The sequence below is a fragment of the Bufo gargarizans genome, chromosome 3 (assembly GCF_014858855.1).
Source record: "Bufo gargarizans isolate SCDJY-AF-19 chromosome 3, ASM1485885v1, whole genome shotgun sequence".
Classification (NCBI taxonomy): Eukaryota; Metazoa; Chordata; class Amphibia; order Anura; family Bufonidae; genus Bufo; species Bufo gargarizans.
The window spans coordinates 454219400-454241115 of NC_058082.1; the positions used below are offsets into that span (position 1 = coordinate 454219400).

Below are 21716 nucleotides of genomic sequence, written 5' to 3' on the forward strand. Positions count from 1 at the left end.
ATAATGTTTGTGCATTTTAATACTAATGTATGTTAAAGGGGTTTTCTATGATTTTGATGTTTATGGCCTATCCTCAGGATAGTTCATCAACATGAGATTGGCGGTGGTCCAACTCCCGCCGTCCCCGTGGATCAGCTGTATGAATAGACCATGGCACTCCATGAGTGCTTATGCCTCTTTCTAAGCCTGTGACGTCACATTCATTGGTCACATGACCTAGGTGCAGCTTAGTCCCATTCAAGTACATGGGCCTGAGTTGCAATACCAAGCACACTGGCTATCAAATGGGATGACGAGGTGCTTGTTAGACTGTGAAGAGCCCACAGCGTTCAGCTGAGCTCCAGTAAGCACCCCAGCTTCCTCAAACAGCTGATCGGCGGGGGGGGGGGGGGTTTCTCTGGGAGTCGGACAGCTGCCGTTCTCCCAGAGAACTCCTTTAAGGGTCTATTCACATGTCCGTTGTTTCTTTCCTGATATGTTCCGTTTTTTGCGGAAAAGATCTGGACCAGTTCTGTACCCATTCATTTTTAATGGGTCCTGAAAAAAATCGGACAGCTCAATGTCAGATTTTTTTTCAGGACACATTGAAAATGAATGGGTACAGAACTGGTCCAGATCTGTTCCGCAAAAAACGGAACAGATCAGGAAAGAAACAACGGACGTGTGAATGGACCCTAACTCATATTAGTTTAGCTTTAGGGTTCCTTGTTGGTCTCTACTTCCTGGGCCCTCTCGAGACAAGAAATATAAATGCTTAGCCAATCACCTCAGCTGACGAATACCTGAGCAGTCACAATTCTGTGTTGAGGGGGTCTAGAAAGTAGAGATTGGTGGTGGACCTGTGAAGCATTGGGGCTGAAGTTTCAGGAATCTGTATGACATTTTCTTACGCAATTTTGCCATGTCTAAAAAATGTTTAGTTGCTAGAAAAACCTCTTTAAGGCTTGGCTCACTGTATTCCTTCCGAAACTCAGCTATTGATATTATATAAAAAAGAGACCCTTTCTTTCTTATCTCAGACAACCCTTTGATAAAGCCTATGGCAGATTTATCCAAATTAGGAATCTGTAAACTTAAAAAAATTACAGAGAATTGTGTATTTTTTTGAAACAGGAGCTAGATGAAAAAAATTGCTTCCTAGATCTGATCCTCACTCCAACTTTGAACTTCCCGACTTCACAGCAGCCTGCAACTAGAGGACTGTGTACAGATGATAAACTCCTGTCAAGTGCAGCCTGCAATGTGTAGTTACAGGGAGGAATTCTGAAACCCACTGACTGAGAGGTGTATCTCGTTCCAGCTTCAAAGCAGAGCTTTTCCCCCCGCTTTATAAGCTATTCTTTAAAGCCTTAGCAAAAATGTAGCTTCATGAGGGGCATTTTTTTTTACTCCAATAACCTTTGTATTCTAGTATATTGCATAGCTTTATACAAAGCACACTTTATAGCACTTTGCTTATTTTACATAGCTTGGTTACAAAAACAGAAATATTGTCCAAGCAGATGGGTGTCTAACAGTCCCTGTGCCAGCAGGTAGCGCTTTCATCCTAATTGGGAGAAGAAGGCACAATGCATGGGATGATCACAACATATCTCTGGAATTGCGGATGGCACAACACAGGACCATACTGAAGATCATGCCGAAGATCTGTAAAACAAAACAAAACAAAGAGTTAGCTATGGGTAGAAAATATTAGTTGCATGCCCTGAAGTTCATGTAGAATAACAGAGGTATGAATTGTACAGTTGGCTTCTATGGGTCCATGGACAGTTCGCTGTGCATGAAAAATATGGCCATCTGAATCAGGCCTAACGTCTCTGCCAACATAGCGTAAGCAATGATTTCACGGTGTTAGTGTGGAGGGTCACACTCCATTAATAAGGGGAATGATAACACCCCCTTCCCAAGTTTTTCATACAAAGGAATAGCACAACTCGAACTTTGTTGAATTAAAAAAATTACTTTTTGATCTTGATTTCAGATTTGAAATCCTCGACCCTAAACATACTTCAGATTAATACTAGGATCTATAGTCTTTTCTCTTTGTTGTCTAGACAGGATACATGTTTCACTCGCCAGAAGACTTCAAATTACAGCAAAAATGAATCACAACTACACAGATGATAGTCAGTTTTATTACTTAGTGGTTTGTGAGGTTTTAGACTTGAGCAATATCCAGGTTGCGAGCAAAATAATGGAATTAGACATTTTTGCTGTATTAGATATACTTTGGTTTAATAAAGTAGCACAGGGCAGAGACAGCCAGCAGAGAACCCATATATACAAACTATGTGTTGGTTCCTCTCCAGTTGGGGGCATCTTCCTTGTAGCTCCTTGCATAACAGATGTATAGAGACTTATTCCCCGCAGAACTAGACATGTTTCTGGTAGACATAAAAATATTGCAGGAGGAAAGCCAATAATCCACTTGATCTAAGGTATGAGTCTGAATGAATACATATGGAGCAGTCATACTCCTACTTTTATGTGGACAAATAAAAAGAATGTGTGGGGCACAGAATCCAAGATTAATTTTGCAGACAAAGGCCTCATCCTAAATATATGTACCTGGAAACCCAGCTGCAAATTCTGGCATAAATTGCACCAAAAAGGTGGTGTACATCCCATGTGCAAAAATGTGAATGTGTTTGAGACGCTTTTTTTTATCTTACTAGACAGTTTTGAAAAGTGTCCAGAAAAATGGGGCATGTAGTTTAGAATATTCTTAAAATCTGCCAGATTTTTTAGGGTGTACGCTATTATTTTGGTGCACAATCTTGGTGTTAAGTAAGCCAGCCGAGAGGTTGTCCAAGATAACAATTTTGATAGCCTATCCTTAGGACAGGTCATCAATATCAGATTGCTGATATCAGCTATTTGATGAGGCTGCAACATTTGGGGTCAGCTGTGGCATAACTCTTTTTTCATGTCACTCCGTACACAGAAATGCTGTAGGAACCATTCTGAGTACTACAGCCTTCTTCCATTTGCTTGAACGTTACAACACTGCAGTACCCTGACCAACTGCTTAGCCCCATACACTGCACTGTGTGTTCCGCCATTTTTTTTATTGCTTTGACTGTAGTAAGCAGAGATCTGTGCACAAAGTTTCTAAGGGTATATTCAGACTTGGCAGTCATGGTTCGGTTCCTGCCATGTGGCCACGAACTGTGCAAGAAAAACCTGAGAGGTTTACAGAACTGTGTTAATTAGAGGTAAGCACATGAGAACTACACCACAACCTTTACGGCTGAATACACCCTATGTAATCCCCAGATTGTAACTGCAAGTGGTAATACATAATTTTCCTGTTTTACATCTCTAGTTGACGAACACTTACATCACTGCTTTGCTTGCAGTGATACAGTATCTTGGCCTTTCATGTGTGCAATGTTTCCTTAGGGGCCGCACAAGGTGGATGTTGCAGCAGATTTCGCCCCATGCATTCAAAACCGTGAAATCCGCAGAGGAACTCTGCAGCGTAAATTGAAATGTTGAGGATGTAAAATTCGCACCGCAGGTCAATTTACGCTTCAAATTTTATTTCTCAGTGCGTGGATGAGATTTCTTAAAATCTCAACCTCATTGCTGGTACAGTACTCAAATCTGTGGAGGCAAATCTGCAGCATTTACACCAGGGGTGGGGAACCTCCGGCCCGTGGGCCACATACGGCCTGCGGGATCATTTCATGTGGCCCCCGGATCCCTGCCCGAGCATATAGTGCAATGCTAATGACCGCTTCTATTATGGAAGCGGTCATTAGCATGTGGGAGGCACATGAAGGTGAGAACGGCGCTGTGATGGCTGTACTCATGTACTCACATTCCCTGGTCAACAATGTATGTATATGACGTGCGCAGTTTAGGATTTTCTCTCTATTAAAGAATTATATTTACAGAAGTGATTTCTGTGAATATTATTCTTTAGAGCTACACTGAAGGGTCTGGCTCTTCTTTTCATGGAGCTGTAGAGTTGGATATTTCAAATCTTCTATTTTTATTAGCCCAAATCGATCATTCATTTAGTGAGCCTCTGAAAGACTATAGTTCAGGTGGAGAATAAGATAGTTCTAAAGGTAGCACCAACATTTTAATAAAAGCAATGCTGCCAACCAAGAAATCCAGTTCTGACCACCTTAACGAGGACCTGTTCTAGTAAATACTTGTATTCTTCATGAAACACTTTTTCTGGATGATCCTTCCTTAGGGTACAGGTAATAATAATAATACAGGTACACACTGAACTTGCTCTCAAGTATTGCAGTGTAGCATGGTGGCTATAGAAATTAATGGGGTTGCAACGCAAGTGGGAGTTTACTGCGATTCTAGAATTGCAAAAAATACAACACTAATGAAATTTATCCGATTTTGCATTTGCGGCAAAGGTGCGATTCTCGCTGTGAACCCATTCACTTCTATGGCTGCCTTCCTACACTGCAGTAGTTTGGCGTGATTCATGTCGAGCGACCAGGATCACGTGTAACTGTACCCTTAGATTTGTCTGTTTTGTTATTCCTTCTATAATTTTATAAACAAATTGACATTTGGGGCGTGTCCCTGTACACTCTGACACTGTCCTACTAGAGATGTCAGGGTCAGACTGTGTGAACTTCTAGGAGGAATCAGACAAATAGCACAATGCAAAGGTCTAAGATTCTCCAGAATTACTATTTTTGTAGGGGGAATACACGTATTTACTAAAGCAAACAGGTCATGAGAGCTGACAGGGGTTGTCCAAGTTTAAAAAAAAATGGTTCAAGGCAGGGAAGGTAATAAAATAATAAAAGAAGTTACAACCACTGGTTCAAACCCGCTCTTCTTCAGCACCACCACTGCCCGCTGCTGCAGCTATGATGTTATGTCTTGACTGAAGTGATGACACCCAATGATGTACCACACAAGACTGCTGAAGCCAATCACTGGCCTCGGTAGTATAGAGCATCTGACTGCTGAGCCCAGTGATTGCCTGCAGTGGTCATGTGTGATATAAGGGCACGTCACTACTGAAGTCATGTAAACGAAGCCGGGCCAGGAGGATCTGTGTAGCACTGCTGGAGCACAGGGGATTTGAACAGGGGAGTTATGTTAACACCTTTCTTGTCTTTTACAATTATTTAATTTAGACAATGCCTTTAACGATGTTCAGGGTTAAAGTTTTTTTTTAAGATTAGGAAGAAAAGATATGCATATTGTGTGGGACAGCCCCTTTATTGTGCATGGGATGTGTCTGGTATTGTCGGACTGAGTTTGTGTGAGATACCTGAACCATACCATGAACAGAACACACACTGTACAAAAAAATCTGCCATTTTTATCTCATAAAATTCCCTAAAACTGATATAAGGTTTGGGATAGATTTTGTATTATTGGTAATGCTTCAGTGATGCACATAATACTCACTGTTATTCCTGCTGTAGCCACTGCAAGTATTCCCACAATCTGGAAATAATGATGTACCACCTTCTCAATCGCTTGCAGGCAGTCCTGTGAGAAGGGACAGACATAGGCATGATAGAAGTCATTTTTCACTACAATTCCCAGTGAATAATCAAGACATCAATTCTACTTAGGTTAGGTCTCCATAGGGCCTTCCATGAGTTGCCTTTAAATCGTGGGATACGTGAGACCACGCTGCAACTTTAACTCGTTCTAGTCTACAATATTTAAATCAGTAGTTTGATGGCTGTAGTTTGATGTAATCATTTAATAGAACAATGTAAATCTCCGCACCGGGCTTACACTTTGATGTTGACCTTGCTAATGTGACAATAAAGTGAAATTATTTTGTTACATTTTTAACTAAAGTTACATAAATTTGTTACTAAAATGGCACAAATGGTGCCAAATGTGTCCACGTCCTAAAATTGAATGAGAATACTTTTTCTTATAAAAAGAAAAATCCTAAAATAAAGTAAATAACAAAAATAACTTACCATATTTTTCGCCCCATAAGATGCAAAGTGGGGGAAAAATGTCAGTTCGTTTTATGGGGCGAATACTAATTGGTTCTGGAGGACCGGGAAGCGGTGAATAAAGTGCTCCCCGGGCTCTCTACTCACCACTTCCTAGTCCTCTGCCGTCGGCAATGCTGTGACGGCGCACTGTGTGAGGATGCTCGGTGACCTCACACTGTGCGCGTCTGGTCACGGCACAGCGCGTGGCAGGAAGAAGAAGAGAGCTGGATCCTAGGAGCGTCGGCGTCCAGAGCAGGAAATGTACGTTGATTTTTTTAAATTTTATTTAGTCTGAGGCATGGGGGGTCTGATCTGAGGCATGGGGGGTTCTCATCTGAGGCATAGGGGTCTCATCTGAGGTCTGAATGGGAGGTCCTATTTATATTGGGGGTCATTCACATTGGGGTCTGAGCTGAGGTCTGATTGTGGGTCTGACCTGAGGTCTTATTAACATTGGGGATCTGATCTGAGGTCTGATTTAGGGTCTTATTAACATTGGGGGTCTGATTGGGGCTGTGAGCTGAGGCCTGATTAACATTGGGGGTCTGATTTTTGGTCTGACCTGAGGTCTAATGAAAAATAATATTTCTTATTGTCCTCCTCTAAAACCTAGGTGCGTTTAATAGGGCAAAAAATACAGTAAGCTTCTCTTCTAGTGTAGGTCTTCTAGTGTAGGCACTGTAAGAAGGTACAAGGAATCTGTCACGGAAGGTGTACAGAAAACTAGAAGACACAAAATGAAGATCCGACTGACTGGATCCAAAACTAAGGAACCAAAGGGAGAGCCCTGCAACAGACCTGGCTCTCTCCCTAACTGCTCAGCCTATGCAAAAATCTCAATGGTAGATGATCGCATATCCTCGTTCCTCGACTGTATAACACCTGAACACCCTATAATAGTGAGGGGACACGACCACCGGCTCCCTACATTTGATACGGAGAGAGTCAGGGTCACCTGGGATCCAGCAAACAGGAAAACACAAATGAATGAACAAAACTTATCTGTAGAAGACTCAGTAGTAGCATCCAGCATGCACACACTCCAGGAAGTTGTATAAACCGCAAAGTGATGCAGTATGGGAAGGGATTTAAAGGGATGCAATCAGTGCAACTACATGACGGCTGAGAGAGGCTAACGAGATGAGAAAACGAAAGCAAAACAAAAGGAACCTCAAAGAGGAGGTTCTGAAGAACGTCTGTCAGAGCTTCTCAGATGTCTGGTGGTGACAGAATCATCGTGGATAATAGGTATGTGTCACTGAGGTTCCTGGCCTCGGTGGAGTAAGAGCCAGTTTTCATGTTTCATCAGCAGTTGCCGTGTGACACCTTGCTATCTAGTATGGCTGTAAATATCTGATCTGGGACGGCTCTTACTGGGAGTAGTCAAAGTGCTGGGTGACTACTCCCCAAGGTCCAGGCCGGGTTTTGACAGGCCTATAAAAAAAACAGCCAGCAGTCAGTGTTCCCTCTAAGCCTTGGCAGCTGCTGAGCGGGGTCTGCTCAGAGCTGGGCACAGCGCCATCAAAGGTGGGCGATAGGAAAACCTAAGATAATTGTCACTTCAAAGAGCATACAAACCTTAGCGCCATCCCATACAATACAGTATAACCCCTGCACCATCCCGTACAATATACAGTATAGTCCTCTCTGTGATCACTGGACATTGCTCTCCATATAAAAACCATACAGGGAAAAAAAAATCTTTGATCCAGAGAACTTACATAGAAAAACTAATAACCAAGAGGCTAAACAAAACCCAGTTTCTGACCCTTATGTTAAAACATAACTTTCATTTTATTGCTCTAATACCTAAACACCTAAAGGAAAAAAATAATTTTAAAAAGCTGCTGTTTCTCTAGATGACCTTATGTTGATAGTAGTGGTAATAGAGTCCCAAGGGTATATAAAAGCATCTACACTATTTTTACAAATCATTGAGACTCTATTAACACTACTATCAACATAAGGTCATCTAGAGAAACAGTAGGTTTTATTTTTTTCCTTTCTCTTTAGGTGTTAAAATAGAACTTTAATTAGATTGCTCTAACACCTAAACACCTAAAGGGGGAAAAAAGAAAGACCGTGCTGGGCTGGCGGCGCTGCTGTTGCTGTGGGCTGTGGCAGGGCCGGGGTGAAAAGGGGAGAAAAATACGTTATAAAAAAAGTCTGATAAATACCAGTGTGAATGAAGGACTGTTAAAAGGGGTTAATAACTACTGAAGGCCCTTCACAGTAGTTATTAACCCCTTTAAGCAGTCCCCCAGTCACAGTATTTATTAACCACTTCAGCAGTCCCCCATTCACAGTATTTATTAACCACTTCAGCAGTCCCCCATTCACAGTATTTATTAACCCCTTCAGCAGTCCCCCCTTCACTGAAGAGGGGACTAGTGAAAGGGGTTAATAAATACTGTGAATGGGGGACTGCTGAAGTGGTTAATAAATACTGTGAATGGGGGACTGCTGAAGTGGTTAATAAATACTGTGAATGGGGGACTGCTGAAGTGGTTAATAACTACTGTGAAGGGCCTTCAGTAGTTATTAATCCCTTTTATCAGTCCTTCATTCACACTGGTATTTATCAGACTTTTTTTATAACGTATTTTTCTCCCCTTTTCACCCCGGCCCTGCCACAGCCCACAGCAACAGCAGCGCCGCCAGCCCAGCACAGTCTTTCAATTTCTTTCAGACCAGACACGGCCACTACCTCAGCGAACTCTGTGCCCACGCTCCTCAGAGTTCCCTTCCTTCTCCCACGAATCCTGCAGCGCCAATAAGTGCGCGAACAGCGGTGTGTGTGACGTCTGACGTTAAAGAACACAGTGACGACTGACGTTATGTAGGCGGCGCCCCGCTGTGCTGAGCCGCACAAGACTACGAGGAGGACGTCGGCGCCGTCACGCACATAAGTCTGACGAGTGACGACAAGAGCTGGCATTTTGCCAGCAGCGTTAGCGAACTAGGCTGAGTGAGCGGGCATAAAAAAATTGTGAGCGGGGCCACAATAATTGCTGCGCGGCCGCCCACCCGCGCAGCTTAGAGGGAACACTGCCAGCAGTGTCAGGTGGGTGGATTACTCTTCTCTGACACTGGAGCTGTGTGAAACTCTGCTGAGATCTGAGGCCTGTGTGTGGACTGAAAGCTGAAGACAGTGTGCCGGGCGAGCAGGCCGCCTAAAGCCTGCAGGTGGACTTTCTGAGGCTGAGCATTCAGCCGGGTGTGGATTTAACACCCAGGATCAAAGGTGAATGTTTTTCTGTATGAACTGTTTTGGGTGTGAACTAACAATACTGAAAATGGAGTGTCATACTGTGAACCTGCAACTAGTGTGAATAAACACTGCAGTTTTTGAGTTACAAACGTGTCTTTGTCTCTGCACCCGCTTGTCCTGTCTACCAGAGCGAATCCCCACAGCACTTATTTATCATGCATTCTGGATAAAACAGATGTCCTATCCTATCAGAATGCCACTGTGGTATGCCACCAAGTGCCCACATCATACAGAATGGAGTTGTCCCAGACCTGCAAAAAAATAATCCTTGTCCTTGTTTTATGTATACAGGAGGAGATTTATCAGGACCAGCGCTTCCTGCACCTGTCTTGATATCCCCTAATTTATGACGATGGACAGGCCTAGTCAAAAGTTAGGCACATCCTCCAGCAGTCCGTGTGCCTAAGCAGAAATCTACGGCAGAAAACTAGCATAAATAAAGGCAAATTTGTCATGGCTGCCTGCCAGCCATGCCCCCTTTTGGAAAAGTGTCAAGGGCAACAATTTTTTTAACAAGTCCAAACACACAGTTTGCGATTTTTAATGCCACTTTTCTGGCGCAAACTGACTGATAAACCCCCCCCACCACTTTTGGTCCTACGACTGCAATGAAAGGCTGGAAAACGGGGCATTACAGACAAGCAATGACTTATAGTGATTACGTTTTTGTTTCCTGTCAATTGATTTTCAAAATTGCAAAACTTGAATACTCCTTTAATAGAAAGTCTATGAGCCTCTCTCTATAGATGAGAGAGTTCTATGTGAGCGCTTCTTTCTCCTCATTCTGATGAATGGTAGGGTTCTCAGTGCTCAGGCCCCATCGATCAAATGCTCTGATACGTCACAATGACAGATAATATGTTTTGCTCCTTGGAGACTATATGCAGACTCTCACATCACATTGGGGATGTAAGCATGTAACACATGGTGAACATTGGAAGCACATTGATTTTGTCACTGGCTAAAATTGTAGGTGAGATAATAACACTGGACAACATGCATGCGACATACCTTGTGCTCCTTATGTTCCTCTAAGCAAAGGTTTCTTACGTTTTTTGCACTCTCTGGGTCTTCATTCCCACAACATTTTGCCTGAAAATATGATCATATTTTCATCATGAATGTTAAATATGCAATAAGTGTCCACAAAGATCTGCTGAGGCAAAAATTCACTAGGATACAACATTTCTAGTTGAGCCAATGGGTACACTTACTGTATGTACTATACAGATTATGCCATCACATGATCATGACAGATATTTATCTCCTGTAAGTAAAAAATAAGGAGTACAGCCACATGGTATGGCCACGCTGCAGTTGGGACTATTATTCAGTGTTAACGGCCGTGCAGCAACCTGCAAAATCATGTGGCCATTAACAATTAATACTAAATAAACAATTTGGTTCTAATTAGTTAATCTGACCCCACTGAGGTTTGAATGGCCACATGGCTGCTCTGTGTGATGGTGCCAAAACATTTCCCATAACAGCAAGCAAAGATCTTGGAAACCATAAGAAATTTCTACAGAAAGAATATTAGAATATTGTTTAACTTTTTATAAAAGTCTAAATTCAAAAGCTTCTGAAACCTTCTGCAAAATTGACCTTCTGCAAAATTCTGATCTGGAGTGCAGCAGAAATGATATTCAAAACCCTTTCCACTTCCTACATTTTTGTTGGGTAATTATAGAGGGGTAAAGAGGAAAACTGCCTTCGCAGTTAAGAAACTGCAGCAATGGGTTGCAGCCACTCTGCATGATCCTATTTTTAAGCTGTGAGCTTAAAGGGAACGGTTTAGGGAGGCCTACAGACACTGGCGTAGATATAGGGGTCGCAGCTGCGACCGGGCCCCTAAGTCAGGGGGGCCCACAGGGCTCCCTCAAGCCAGGAGAGCCACAGTAAAGCTTTAGCCCCCCCCCAATTGGTGGCAGCGGCAGTTCCAATCGGAGTCCCAGCAATGTAAGACTGGGGCTCCGATCGGTTACCATGGCAGCCAGGACGCTACTCAAGTCATGTCTGCCATGGCCAGTTACTGACTGCAGCATACTTACATGCGCTGTGGCCGCCGGGCGCTCCTCCTTCTTGTAACTCGTCAGGAACACCAGGCGGCCACAGCGCATGTAAGTATGCTGCAGAATACCTGCCATGGCAGACAGGACTTCAGTAGCGTCCTGGCTGCCATGGTAACCGATCGGAGAATTACACTTCTGGGATTCCGATCGGAACTGCCGCTGCCACCAATGATGGGGGGGGGAAGCGCTGCCTACCAATGATTTGAATACAGGGGAGAGGGGAGTCAGCACTGCCCACCAATGATTTTAATACAGGGGAGGGGGGGAGGGCCCACTGCCCACCAATAATTTTAATACCGGGGGGAAGGCACACTGCCCACCAATGATTTTAATACCGAGGGGAGTACACACTGCCCACCAATGATTTTAATACGGGGGGTGCACTGCCCACCAATGAGTTTAATACCGAGGGGGGGGGGGGGGGTGCACTGCCCACCAATGATTTTAATACTGAGGGGGGGTGCACTGCCCACCAATGATTTTAATACCAGGGAGGGCGCACTGGGGGCTGATGGAGAGGGTACTGGGGACTGGTGAGAGGCACTGGGGGCTTATGGAGAGGCACTGGGGGCTGATGGAGAGGCAACTGGGGGCTGCTATGAGGCTACTGGGAGCTGCTATGAGGCTACTGGGAGCTGCTATGAGGCATGGGGCTCTTATCTGAGGTCTGATTGGGGTCATTCATATTGGGGTCTGGGCTGAGGTGTGATCTGAGGTCCTATTGGGGTCTTATTAACATTGGGGATCTTGTTGGGACTGCCAGCTGAGGTCTGATTAACATTGGGGGTCTGACCTGAGGTGTAATGAATTTTTTTTTTCCCGGAGCAACTTGGAGAAAAAAGGCCTCACAGTCTCCCACGCTCCTTCTGCCCGGCCAAGCCTGTTAGCACCCCTTAGGCCAAGCCAGCCAGCACCCCTGAGGCCAAGCCAGCCAGCACCCCTGAGGCCAAGCCAGCCAGCACCCCTGAGGCCAAGCCAGCCAGCACCCCTGAGGCCAAGCCAGCCAGCACCCCTGAGGCCAAGCCAGCCAGCACCCCTGAGGCCAAGCCAGCCAGCACCCCTGAGGCCAAGCCAGCCAGCACCCCTGAGGCCAAGCCTGCCAGCACCCCTGAGGCCAAGTCTGCCAGCACTCCTGAGGCCAAGCCTGTCAGCACCCCTGAGGCCAAGCCTGTCAGCACCCCTGAGGCCAAGCCTGCCAGCACCCCTGAGGCCAAGCCTCCCAGCACCCGTGAGGCCAAGCCTGCCAGCACCCCTGAAGCCATAATTTTTTTTTGCTATGGGGCCCAGTCATTTCTAGCTATGCCCCATGCCTACAGATGTCCTAGACTCCACTGCACGGTCACAGCTGGTGCTGCTGCAACCCCTACAGCTGCTCCACTGAAGCCTACTGAGAAATTCTACTGACAACTTTTCCTGTTCTTACTTGCGTTACGTGCTGTGTTGTCATGGAGACATTTCTGTAGCTCCAAGTCAACAAACATGCCAATATACCCACATGATTGCCAATATTTAAATAGGGAAGGACATATATATATTGCAGTACTTACTAATGTGTGAAAATCCAGTAAAGTTGTGTTTTCTTCTTTATGCTGTATATAGTTGTTGTAAGCATCCGTGTAGATCTTTTTTGCCTCTTTAACAGCCTGAGAAAAGAACATGATCCATAAAATAATAGGCCATACAATTATTTATCACATTCTGTGGTTAGAAAGCCTACAAAAACTTCTCTGTTTTAAAGGGATGGGGAAGGGAATTTCATCAGACTCTTTGCTGCAGCAGACTCTTATTTCTAAGTACTGCAACAATTTAATATCACTTGAACTTTGGTACAGAAACACTTAGGTTGGAATTTATCACAGAGCGGCGTACACTGATCTATTATATCCCTGTGCTGTCAGAAGATGCGCCTAATTTACGACTCATCATAGATTAGATGCATACCCCGACATCCTGTGCATTTGAATAGAAATCTACGCCAGCCCCTAGCTCGCAAAGATTTCAGTCTTCTTTTTACTCCAGAAAACTGGCGTAAAGGAAGATAAATGTGCGGGGCCCACTGGCTCCACTGCTTCCCTATTTTGGGAAAGTGGCGAGGGTGGGGGAGAAACGCCACACAGTGTTTGTGACTTTATGCCAGAAGGCATGGGGAAAATGATAAATTCCCCCAATAGTGGCTCAAATGGCTAGACAAGCAAGAAACCTGGCATGTCAGGATTGAAATGCTGCCAAGAGACAATGTGGATGCCACCATTTTTATTCATATGTTCATGTTATAGGATTATACTCATCACAGTCTTATGATTTGCTGAAATCCTGATAACTGTTCCATTTTTCCATCTTGCAGAATGGTGCAGATTAACTGTCTATGACAGACTGAGACTGCAAACAACAAAATAACCACCTCTAGGACAGAGGAGGAGAAAGTCTAAAAGATGGTCAGCCAGTATGTAGCAGACCACCCAGTATATTGTATACCACCATGCAGCGGGAAATTGGTGCTCGATATAGACACCAACTCATGGCACCCGTTTGTATTGGTAGTCACATGGGGATCACTCTCTGAGTATAGTACATATTATTACAGTGCCTTGAATTAAAATATACCGTAGATTAAAGAAAGCTTTAGTATTTTACCGAAACAGTAATTAGCACATTACTTTACACCCTGCATTGAACATTTGCTGGTCACTCTTAGAAACAGACAACAAGCGTGTCAACAGACGCATGGGTAACATTTAGCTTTCCTTTGATCATCTGTACATTGGCTAGCATAAAGAATACACTTCCTATAATACAAATGACCGGATTAAGCCATTAAAGAAGGCTGGGATATCTCAGCTCTGAAGCCTGAAGATTTGTGAATGCAGCTCTGCTTAATATTAGAGCTGTAACTTTGGATCAGTGTAAGATTAGTCATATGATGGACTTTTAACGTTTCCTGTGTGTATGATAATGTAAACTATAAGTAATGTTCATATGCTGTACATTATTAACGCTGAAACTTCTGCTTTAACCATGTTGATCTTCAGTTCAGAACGCAATACAAACAGTGCAGCGCTGTGTTCCTACGCTTAAAATACGGCGCTTGTAAAGTTTGCCCCACAAATAAAAATCATATTGTATTTGTGAGAAACAGTAAAATTAGATTGTTATCCTCACCCTGGCAACTGATGAGCGATTATCGGTACATACACACTGTGAAATAAGTTTATCCAGTATAAAAGTATATAAATCAAATGTGGAAGCTGCTAACAAGAGGACTGAATAGTGTTTTTTTCCGGAGAAGATTTGTGGTTGCTAGAGGTTCACCAGTCATAACTTATAATCATTTGCCCTCTTCTTTTTTGCCTGTTCTGTGTCTGTAGATTAATAACTCTTTTTAAAAAATGCATATTTTACCTCTTGTTTCCCCAAAAACGCAATGACTCCAGCGGTAACTTCTGCAGCAAAAATTACCAGTAAACAGACAAAGAACTAAAAGAGAGAGAACAAAAACATTACCAACTATGCATACACACAGGTTACCTATAGAGAAAAAGCCTTTTCATTTGTTTTAACTACAAAAATATTAAAGAAATGTTTCTCAAGGGCCCTTTACATGGGCCGACAATTGAACAGATCATCGCTAACCAGCGTTACTCGTAACATTTGTTAGCGTTACTCTGGTGGTGTAAATGCACTGCCAATTACCCGATGAACGAGAAGAACGCCAGTTCGTCGGGTAATTGAATCGTTAGTGCAGCATAAAAATCCTTGTTTCTCAGTGGCAGATCGAGTTTATACTGCCGGGAGACTGTGTGAGGGAAGAGCAATTAGTGATCGCTCCTCCCCATACTCTGGAGGAGATCGGTGCCTGTAAATGCATCGGTCTCCTCCGCTAGCGACAATCTGCTAGATTCCGTGTAAGGGGACCATCAGTGTCTCCTAAGTCTCATGGCCAGATGGTTCTTATACCTTTAATATGGAGAAGACATTATGTATAATACCTTTCTCCACTTGGTATAGCAATGGTTAACCTACACTTGGTTACTAGGAAACGTTATATACATAGCAATTCCATTCTGTTCTCTGAATCACTTTCTTTATGAATGATCTGAAAAGAAAGCAGGGCAGTGCAGAGTGGTGGATAATGTCTTGCAGCAGACTACTGTATATGGTAGCTGTAGTCTAAGAGATGGAGAATTTACACTCAATTCAGTTTCCTTGAACAAAACAACTACATTGAAGGGGTATTCCAGTAGGTAAACGTTATACCCTATCCCCCTATCAACTATTAGATTGGTGGGGGTCCTACTGCTGGGACCCCCACTGATTAAAATAACCCTGTACCCCTTACAGGCCCCTTGCTACACCCCTGAAATTACCAGAATGGCTGGTCGCATATGTGTGCGGTTGCTCCATTCATTTCTATTGGATTTCCATTTCAGGGGAGCAGCACAGGGCCTGCAGGGGGTACGGGGCCCCGTTCTTGTGATCATGGGGGCTCAGCGGTAGGACCCCCACCAATCTGATAATTATTCCATATCCTACTGGAATACCACTTTAATAGTATCATGACTGGGGTTTAGTTGTAGTATCAGGTACAACCACATTTAGGGCTTTGCCCATGTACCTAAAGCAACAGTACTGATCTCCTGACTCTGAGAACTACTGTCAATACCACTTTGATGGCCTATCCTAAAGTTAGGCCATCAATGGAGAATTCATTGGTGAAGAGTGAGCATACTCTTTAATGATTAAGCTATAGGTTCAAGTCCTGTAAGCTGTGATGTGGGGCCTTCACGGATCGGATCATACTTGTTTTTCTATCATACAATGCCTTGCAAAAGTAGTCACCCCCCCTCCCCCCGTTGTTGTGTTGTATTACATCCTAGAATTAAAACGGATCTCTCAGGGCTTTGTACCATTTGATTTATGCAACATTCCTTGAAGTTAAATGGGTTGCATTGATGTACGGCATTCCAAGTCATCCCACAGATTCTCAATTAGACTAAGGGCTGTTTGACACGAGCAGATGCCGTGCGTGGCATCCGCTCCGTGAAAGAGTGCCAAGACCCGATGCAGACTGCAGAGGCACGGAGCAGTAACATGATTGATAATGCTCCGTGCCTCTCTGTGATCTCTTTACTACAAAATCACGATGACAACTTTATCTCACTGTGATTTCGTAGTAAAGAGATCACAGAGAGGCACGGAGCATTATCAATCATGTTACTGCTCCGTGCTTCTGCAGTCTGCATCGGGTCTTGGCACTCTTTCACGGAGCGGATGCCACGCACGGCATCCGCTCGTGTGAAACAGCCCTAAGGTCTAGGTTTTGACTAAGCTATTCTAAGACATTTAAATGTTTTCACTTGAACCATTACAGTGTAGCTTAAGCTGTCCTGCTGCAAGATGAACCTCCCAGTCTCAAATCTCTGGCAGACTGAAAGAGGTTTCCTCAAGAATTGTCCTGTATTTCCATCTTTCCTTCAATCTTGAACAATTTTCCAGACCCTGTCGATGAAAACATTCACACAGCAAGATGCTGCCACCACCATGATTTCTTGTGGGAATGGTGTTCTTCAGTTAACGGGAAGTCTTGGGTTTGCGCCACACCTACTGTTTCCCATTACCATCAAAATGTTCAGTCTTAGGATCCGTATGTGTTTTGCGGATCCGCAAATTGATGATCTGCAAAACACAGACACCGGCAATGTGCATTCCGCATTTTGCGGACCACGCATCGCCGGCACTCTCATAGAAAATGCCTTTCCTTGTCTGTGATTTCAGACAAGAATAGGACCTGTTCTATGTTTTTCCGGAACGGAAGTGCAGATCCGCAAATGCGGATGCGGACAGCACATTCCGGCCCCATTGAAAATGAATGGTTCTGCACCTGTTCCGCAAAATTGCGGAACGGATGCGGACCCATTTTGCGGACGTGTGAATGGACCCTTAGACTCACCTGACCAGAGAACCTTCTTCCATGTATGTGTGGGGTGTAGGGCTTATAGAGGTCCTAAGGAAAGATACCTTCATCTCCACTATGGATCTTTGGGGTTGCTTCAGTGTTTTTATTGGTGTCTTTTTGAATTTCTCATTAATGCCCTCCTTGCCCAGTCTGAGTTTTGGTGGGTGGCCTTGCTTGTAGATGTGCAAAATTCTTGTCATTTTCTTGAACTGATATTAATTGTACTTTGCGAAATGTTCAAAGTTTGGGATATTTTTTATAACCCAGAACTTTGTCTCCGCCCTGTCTGGAGAGCTCCTTGGTCTTCATGTTGCTTGCTCAGTAGTCTTACAGTCTCAGGGGTCTGTCACAGCAGATGTATTTATACTCACATCATGTGATAAGTCATGAGACACTTTGATTGGACATCTGGGAAACTTAGTCAACTAATTATGTGACTTCTGAAGTTAATTTGTTTGACCAAACCTTATTTAGAAGTTTCATAGCACAGGGGTTAAATATATATGCACTCACCGCTTTTCAGCTTTTATTTATTTAATTGTTTTCATTCTACTGCAACAATTTAATCATTTTGTCAGGTTCATTACATAAAATCAATTTTAATTTCAGGTTGTAATGCAAGAAAACAGGAAAAAACACCAAGGCACTGTATCCCACAGATATTCAACTGGATTAAGGTCTGGTGAATTTGGAGGCAAAGTCAACACCTTGAACTCTTTTTCATGTTCCACAAACTATTCTTGAACATTTGCAGGGTGGCAGGTGGCATTATCCTGCTGGAAGGGGCCACTGTAGGGATTAGGGAACACTGCTGGATGTACAGAACTTAGTCAGCAACAATGATAAGGTAGGTGGTGGTGTCCAAAAAAATATCCAGGTGAATTCCAGGACCCAAGATATCTCAGCAGAAGATTGACAGAGAATTGTATACTGCCTCTGCCGGTTTGGCTTTTACCAATAGTGAGCAGCACGGTGGCTTGCAGCGCTGGGGTCCTAGGTTCAAATCCAACTAAGGACAACATCTGCATGGAGTTTGTACGTTCTCCCCGTGTTTGCGTGGGTTTGCTCCGGGTGCTCCGGTTTCCTCCCAAACTCCAAAGACATAGTAATAGGGACCCTAGATTGTAAGCACCATTTGGGACAGTTGGATGCTAATGTCTGTAAAGCGCTGCGGAATATAGTAGCGCTATATAAGTGCATAAAATAAAATAATAGTGCATCTGGTTGTCATGTCATCACTTCCCCAAGGAAGCAACACACACCCGACCCACCGTATGATACCATAACAAACAAGATTCATTGCTCCACCGTCCTGTTCTCATGCTTCTTTATTTATTTTTTTGCACCTACTACTACTACATACATGGAAGACACAACAAAACTGCCGTTTTGGAGATGCTCTTACGCAGTATTTTAGCCACCACAATTTGGCCCTTGGCAAAGTTGCTCACATCATTTCACCTGCCCATTCAAGATAATTAACGTCACTAACTTCAGTGTGATATGGCTGATCACTTTATAGCCTCACTAGCATTAAAAAGTGTACTTTTATTACTGAAGGACAAAAGGCTGAGACTTAGTTTTCATCTCACAATTGCTCAGTCAAATGATCATTCCTTATATCTAAGATCTATGTGGACTTTGGTAGAACAATGAGTGTCCCAAGAAAGGGTCCCCATATCAATCTTCACTGGTCTGTGTCCATGGCTCGATAAGCCTATGTAACATTTTCATAAACATGAACCTACTGGCCTGTCTGTCTTGTATTGAATTAGTATGTGTGGCAACATGACACCACTGTCTGGCAGGTTTAATACATGGAATGATACGTGGGTGCAAACATGACATTGTTGACTTATCACACTTGTTCTCTTACCGCTCCAAGCAAGCACTGAGATTCACGAGCCGCTCCACAGCAACCAAAGAAGCCAATCAGCATCATCAGAGCTCCAGCTCCTATCAGCACATAAAGACCTAAAGATGAGATTAAAAAAACACACGTGAAATAAGAATCAACACATAATGAATAGTACATTTTAAGAATAGCCTAAAATGGTAGAATATCTAAGCAAAGTAAAAAGGGTTAACACTCTGCAGTCAAAATAATTTCATGTGGAACTGGACACGTTTAAGGTAATCCATGACGTGTACGATCCACATTTTCCTGGCTGCAGGGCTGGAGTAGAGGTGAACTAAGAGAAAGATTTCTCCTATTAACCCACAGGATGTGTCTGGAAGTTTAAAGGGTTTCTGTCACCAGAAATACCTAAATTAAACTGGCTGACATTAGCGATGTGCTAATGTCAGCTGAACCTAACTAGCCTATACCTAGTTTTATCTATGCCCCCGTTACTCCATAAATGTAACTTTTAGAATATGCAAATGAGCAATTAGCCTCTAGGAGAGGGGGGGGGGGGGGGCATTGTTCCTGCTCCTAGAGGCTCCGTTCTCCCAACTCTGTCACCTCTCTCCAAGTCTTGATTGACAGGGCCAGGCAGCCTTCGCATCCTCCTGCCTGCCCAGAGTGCATGTTAAATCTCCCGCCTGCGCAGTGCCGTTCAGTATTCGTCCAGGGTCTCTGGAAGAAGGTGAATTTATGTGCCATCTTTGTGGTGTGTGTGGATTGTAAAGAATCAAATAGAAGCACTACGTTATAAAACCCCCAATTAACACCCTAAGAGTAATAATAAAGTATTAACATTGTAAAAACATAAGACTGTCTATATTTTTCCTTTAAAACATGCTCATTTTAAGTTTATTTTTTATTTTTTTCCTTTAAACTTTACCACCTAGTTACTTTACACCTTCTGTTTTTTTTAAAGCATGTGGTACTCGCCTTCCTAAACCCTGCTGCTCCTGTTCAGATGCCTCCAGGGTTCCCTGTTGGTTTCTCCTTCCTGTAGCCACTCAACATGGAAATGTGCTGGGCTGACCGGTGGTTGGCTGATAGGTCACAGTTCCTATGTTTAGAGGAACCACAAAGTAGAGTCCAGCAGGGGACCTGGGAAGTGTCAATACAGGAGCAGTGCGGGATTGGTGAGGTGGGTATGACTTCCAGATAGATAGTACAGTACTCACAAGGGAAGCACATCTTTGTTGCTTATTTAACAAAAATATTAATAAAAACAGCAGATACAGACAGTGGCATAATACAGGCAACAACAGTTTCAATGCTTCAAAGCCTTCATTAGTATGTACTCAGTGGTCCCGTCCCCTCCTTCTCAGGAAAGTGGCGAGGGTAGTGTAGAAACACCACTTGCGTCTAAAAACGTATAGGCTGTTAATATGTGATAAAATCGCTTTTGAAGGAAGTGTCCCTTTAATGTTGCACTTTAGACTGTTTGTGGAGGGATTTTTTTTATCCCATACAGCACAAGGTAAAAATATCACAAGTTCACAAAATACCATTCCATACCCAGTATACAAAGTAAAAGGACACATGTGTGTTCACGGATGTGGAATCCACCCCTTAAAAGTGATTATTTACATGGAGACTCATAGCAGTAATGATATTGAATGTAAACCACATATAGAACTTTATATTATTTTAATCAACAAACGGTGCTGTGCCAAACGATAGGTCGGGGTTGGGAGGTATCTTGAAATCTGTATTTGATCCAAAACTATACAGTGCCAGTTAAGCCATGACATTTATAGGGAGGACAGCTGTAAGTGAAGTGTTTCTGTAGACCCGCTTAGAAGTGTAATATGTCCCAGGGGATGTCCCAGGGCTCTCTGCTGTCATCACGCCCACTATCTGCCAGTTACTTTCTGTCTGAAGTAGATGCTATTTTAGCCATGGTAGGCTCATATATTTAGTCTCAGCTGCAGTCTGGCAATATCAACTGCCAGACATGCGAGATCTCCTTTCACCCAATAAAATAGAGTTTGGTTAGGGGCCCATCATGCACACGACCATTTTTTGTGGATCAGATGTGGAACCATTCATTTCAATAATTTCACATTGTTGACTCATGGTCATTGTAAATCTCCCTTAACGTGGAGCTGGCGGTGTACTGTCAAAAATCTAGTGACAGTTTCCGTTTAAATATAAAATTCTTTAGTTACTATCGTTAGCACCTTTTCAATTCCACCAGTAGGGGGTGATATTATATAGAGAATCTGAGCCACTCCTAAACCACTCCTTGTAATTACGTATACAGATCAATAAATAAACTAGCAATGGAAGGAGCAATGAAGGCCTGCGTCTTGGGCAGTGGAAGAGTTAATGTACTGATAGGTGGCACCATTTCTTTGGGCTGTAAAATCCAGACTACACTTCATCTAGCACCACTTATATGACCCATTATTCCACTATACAGCTTCATGTTAGCTATTCTGAGTTGTTCCAAAACATTTAGAATCTGGAATGTGAAGTGTTTTTCCACTGCTTGAAGGGTTTCCTAAACTAAGATGCTCATTAATCTTGTACGGCTCAAGGCAAAACACAAGCCATCAGCAGACTT

At 43.4% G+C, this 21716-nt stretch overlaps 1 protein-coding gene across 1 annotated transcript in view; it reads right to left on the reverse strand.

Annotated features, from left to right (window-relative positions):
* Positions 1-1113: 1113 nt before the first annotated feature.
* Positions 1114-21716, reverse strand: part of LOC122930306 (tetraspanin-2-like) — a 146092-nt gene continuing 125489 nt past the window's right edge. Inside the window, exons 3-8 of the mRNA XM_044283577.1 lie at positions 19127-19224; positions 14697-14771; positions 12845-12940; positions 10237-10317; positions 5401-5484; positions 1114-1647 (exon numbers count right to left, since the gene is read on the reverse strand). Of these exons, the coding sequence (XP_044139512.1) occupies positions 1582-1647; positions 5401-5484; positions 10237-10317; positions 12845-12940; positions 14697-14771; positions 19127-19224 (500 nt within the window). The 3' untranslated portion in view covers positions 1114-1581. The remainder of the gene's footprint in view (positions 1648-5400; positions 5485-10236; positions 10318-12844; positions 12941-14696; positions 14772-19126; positions 19225-21716) is intronic.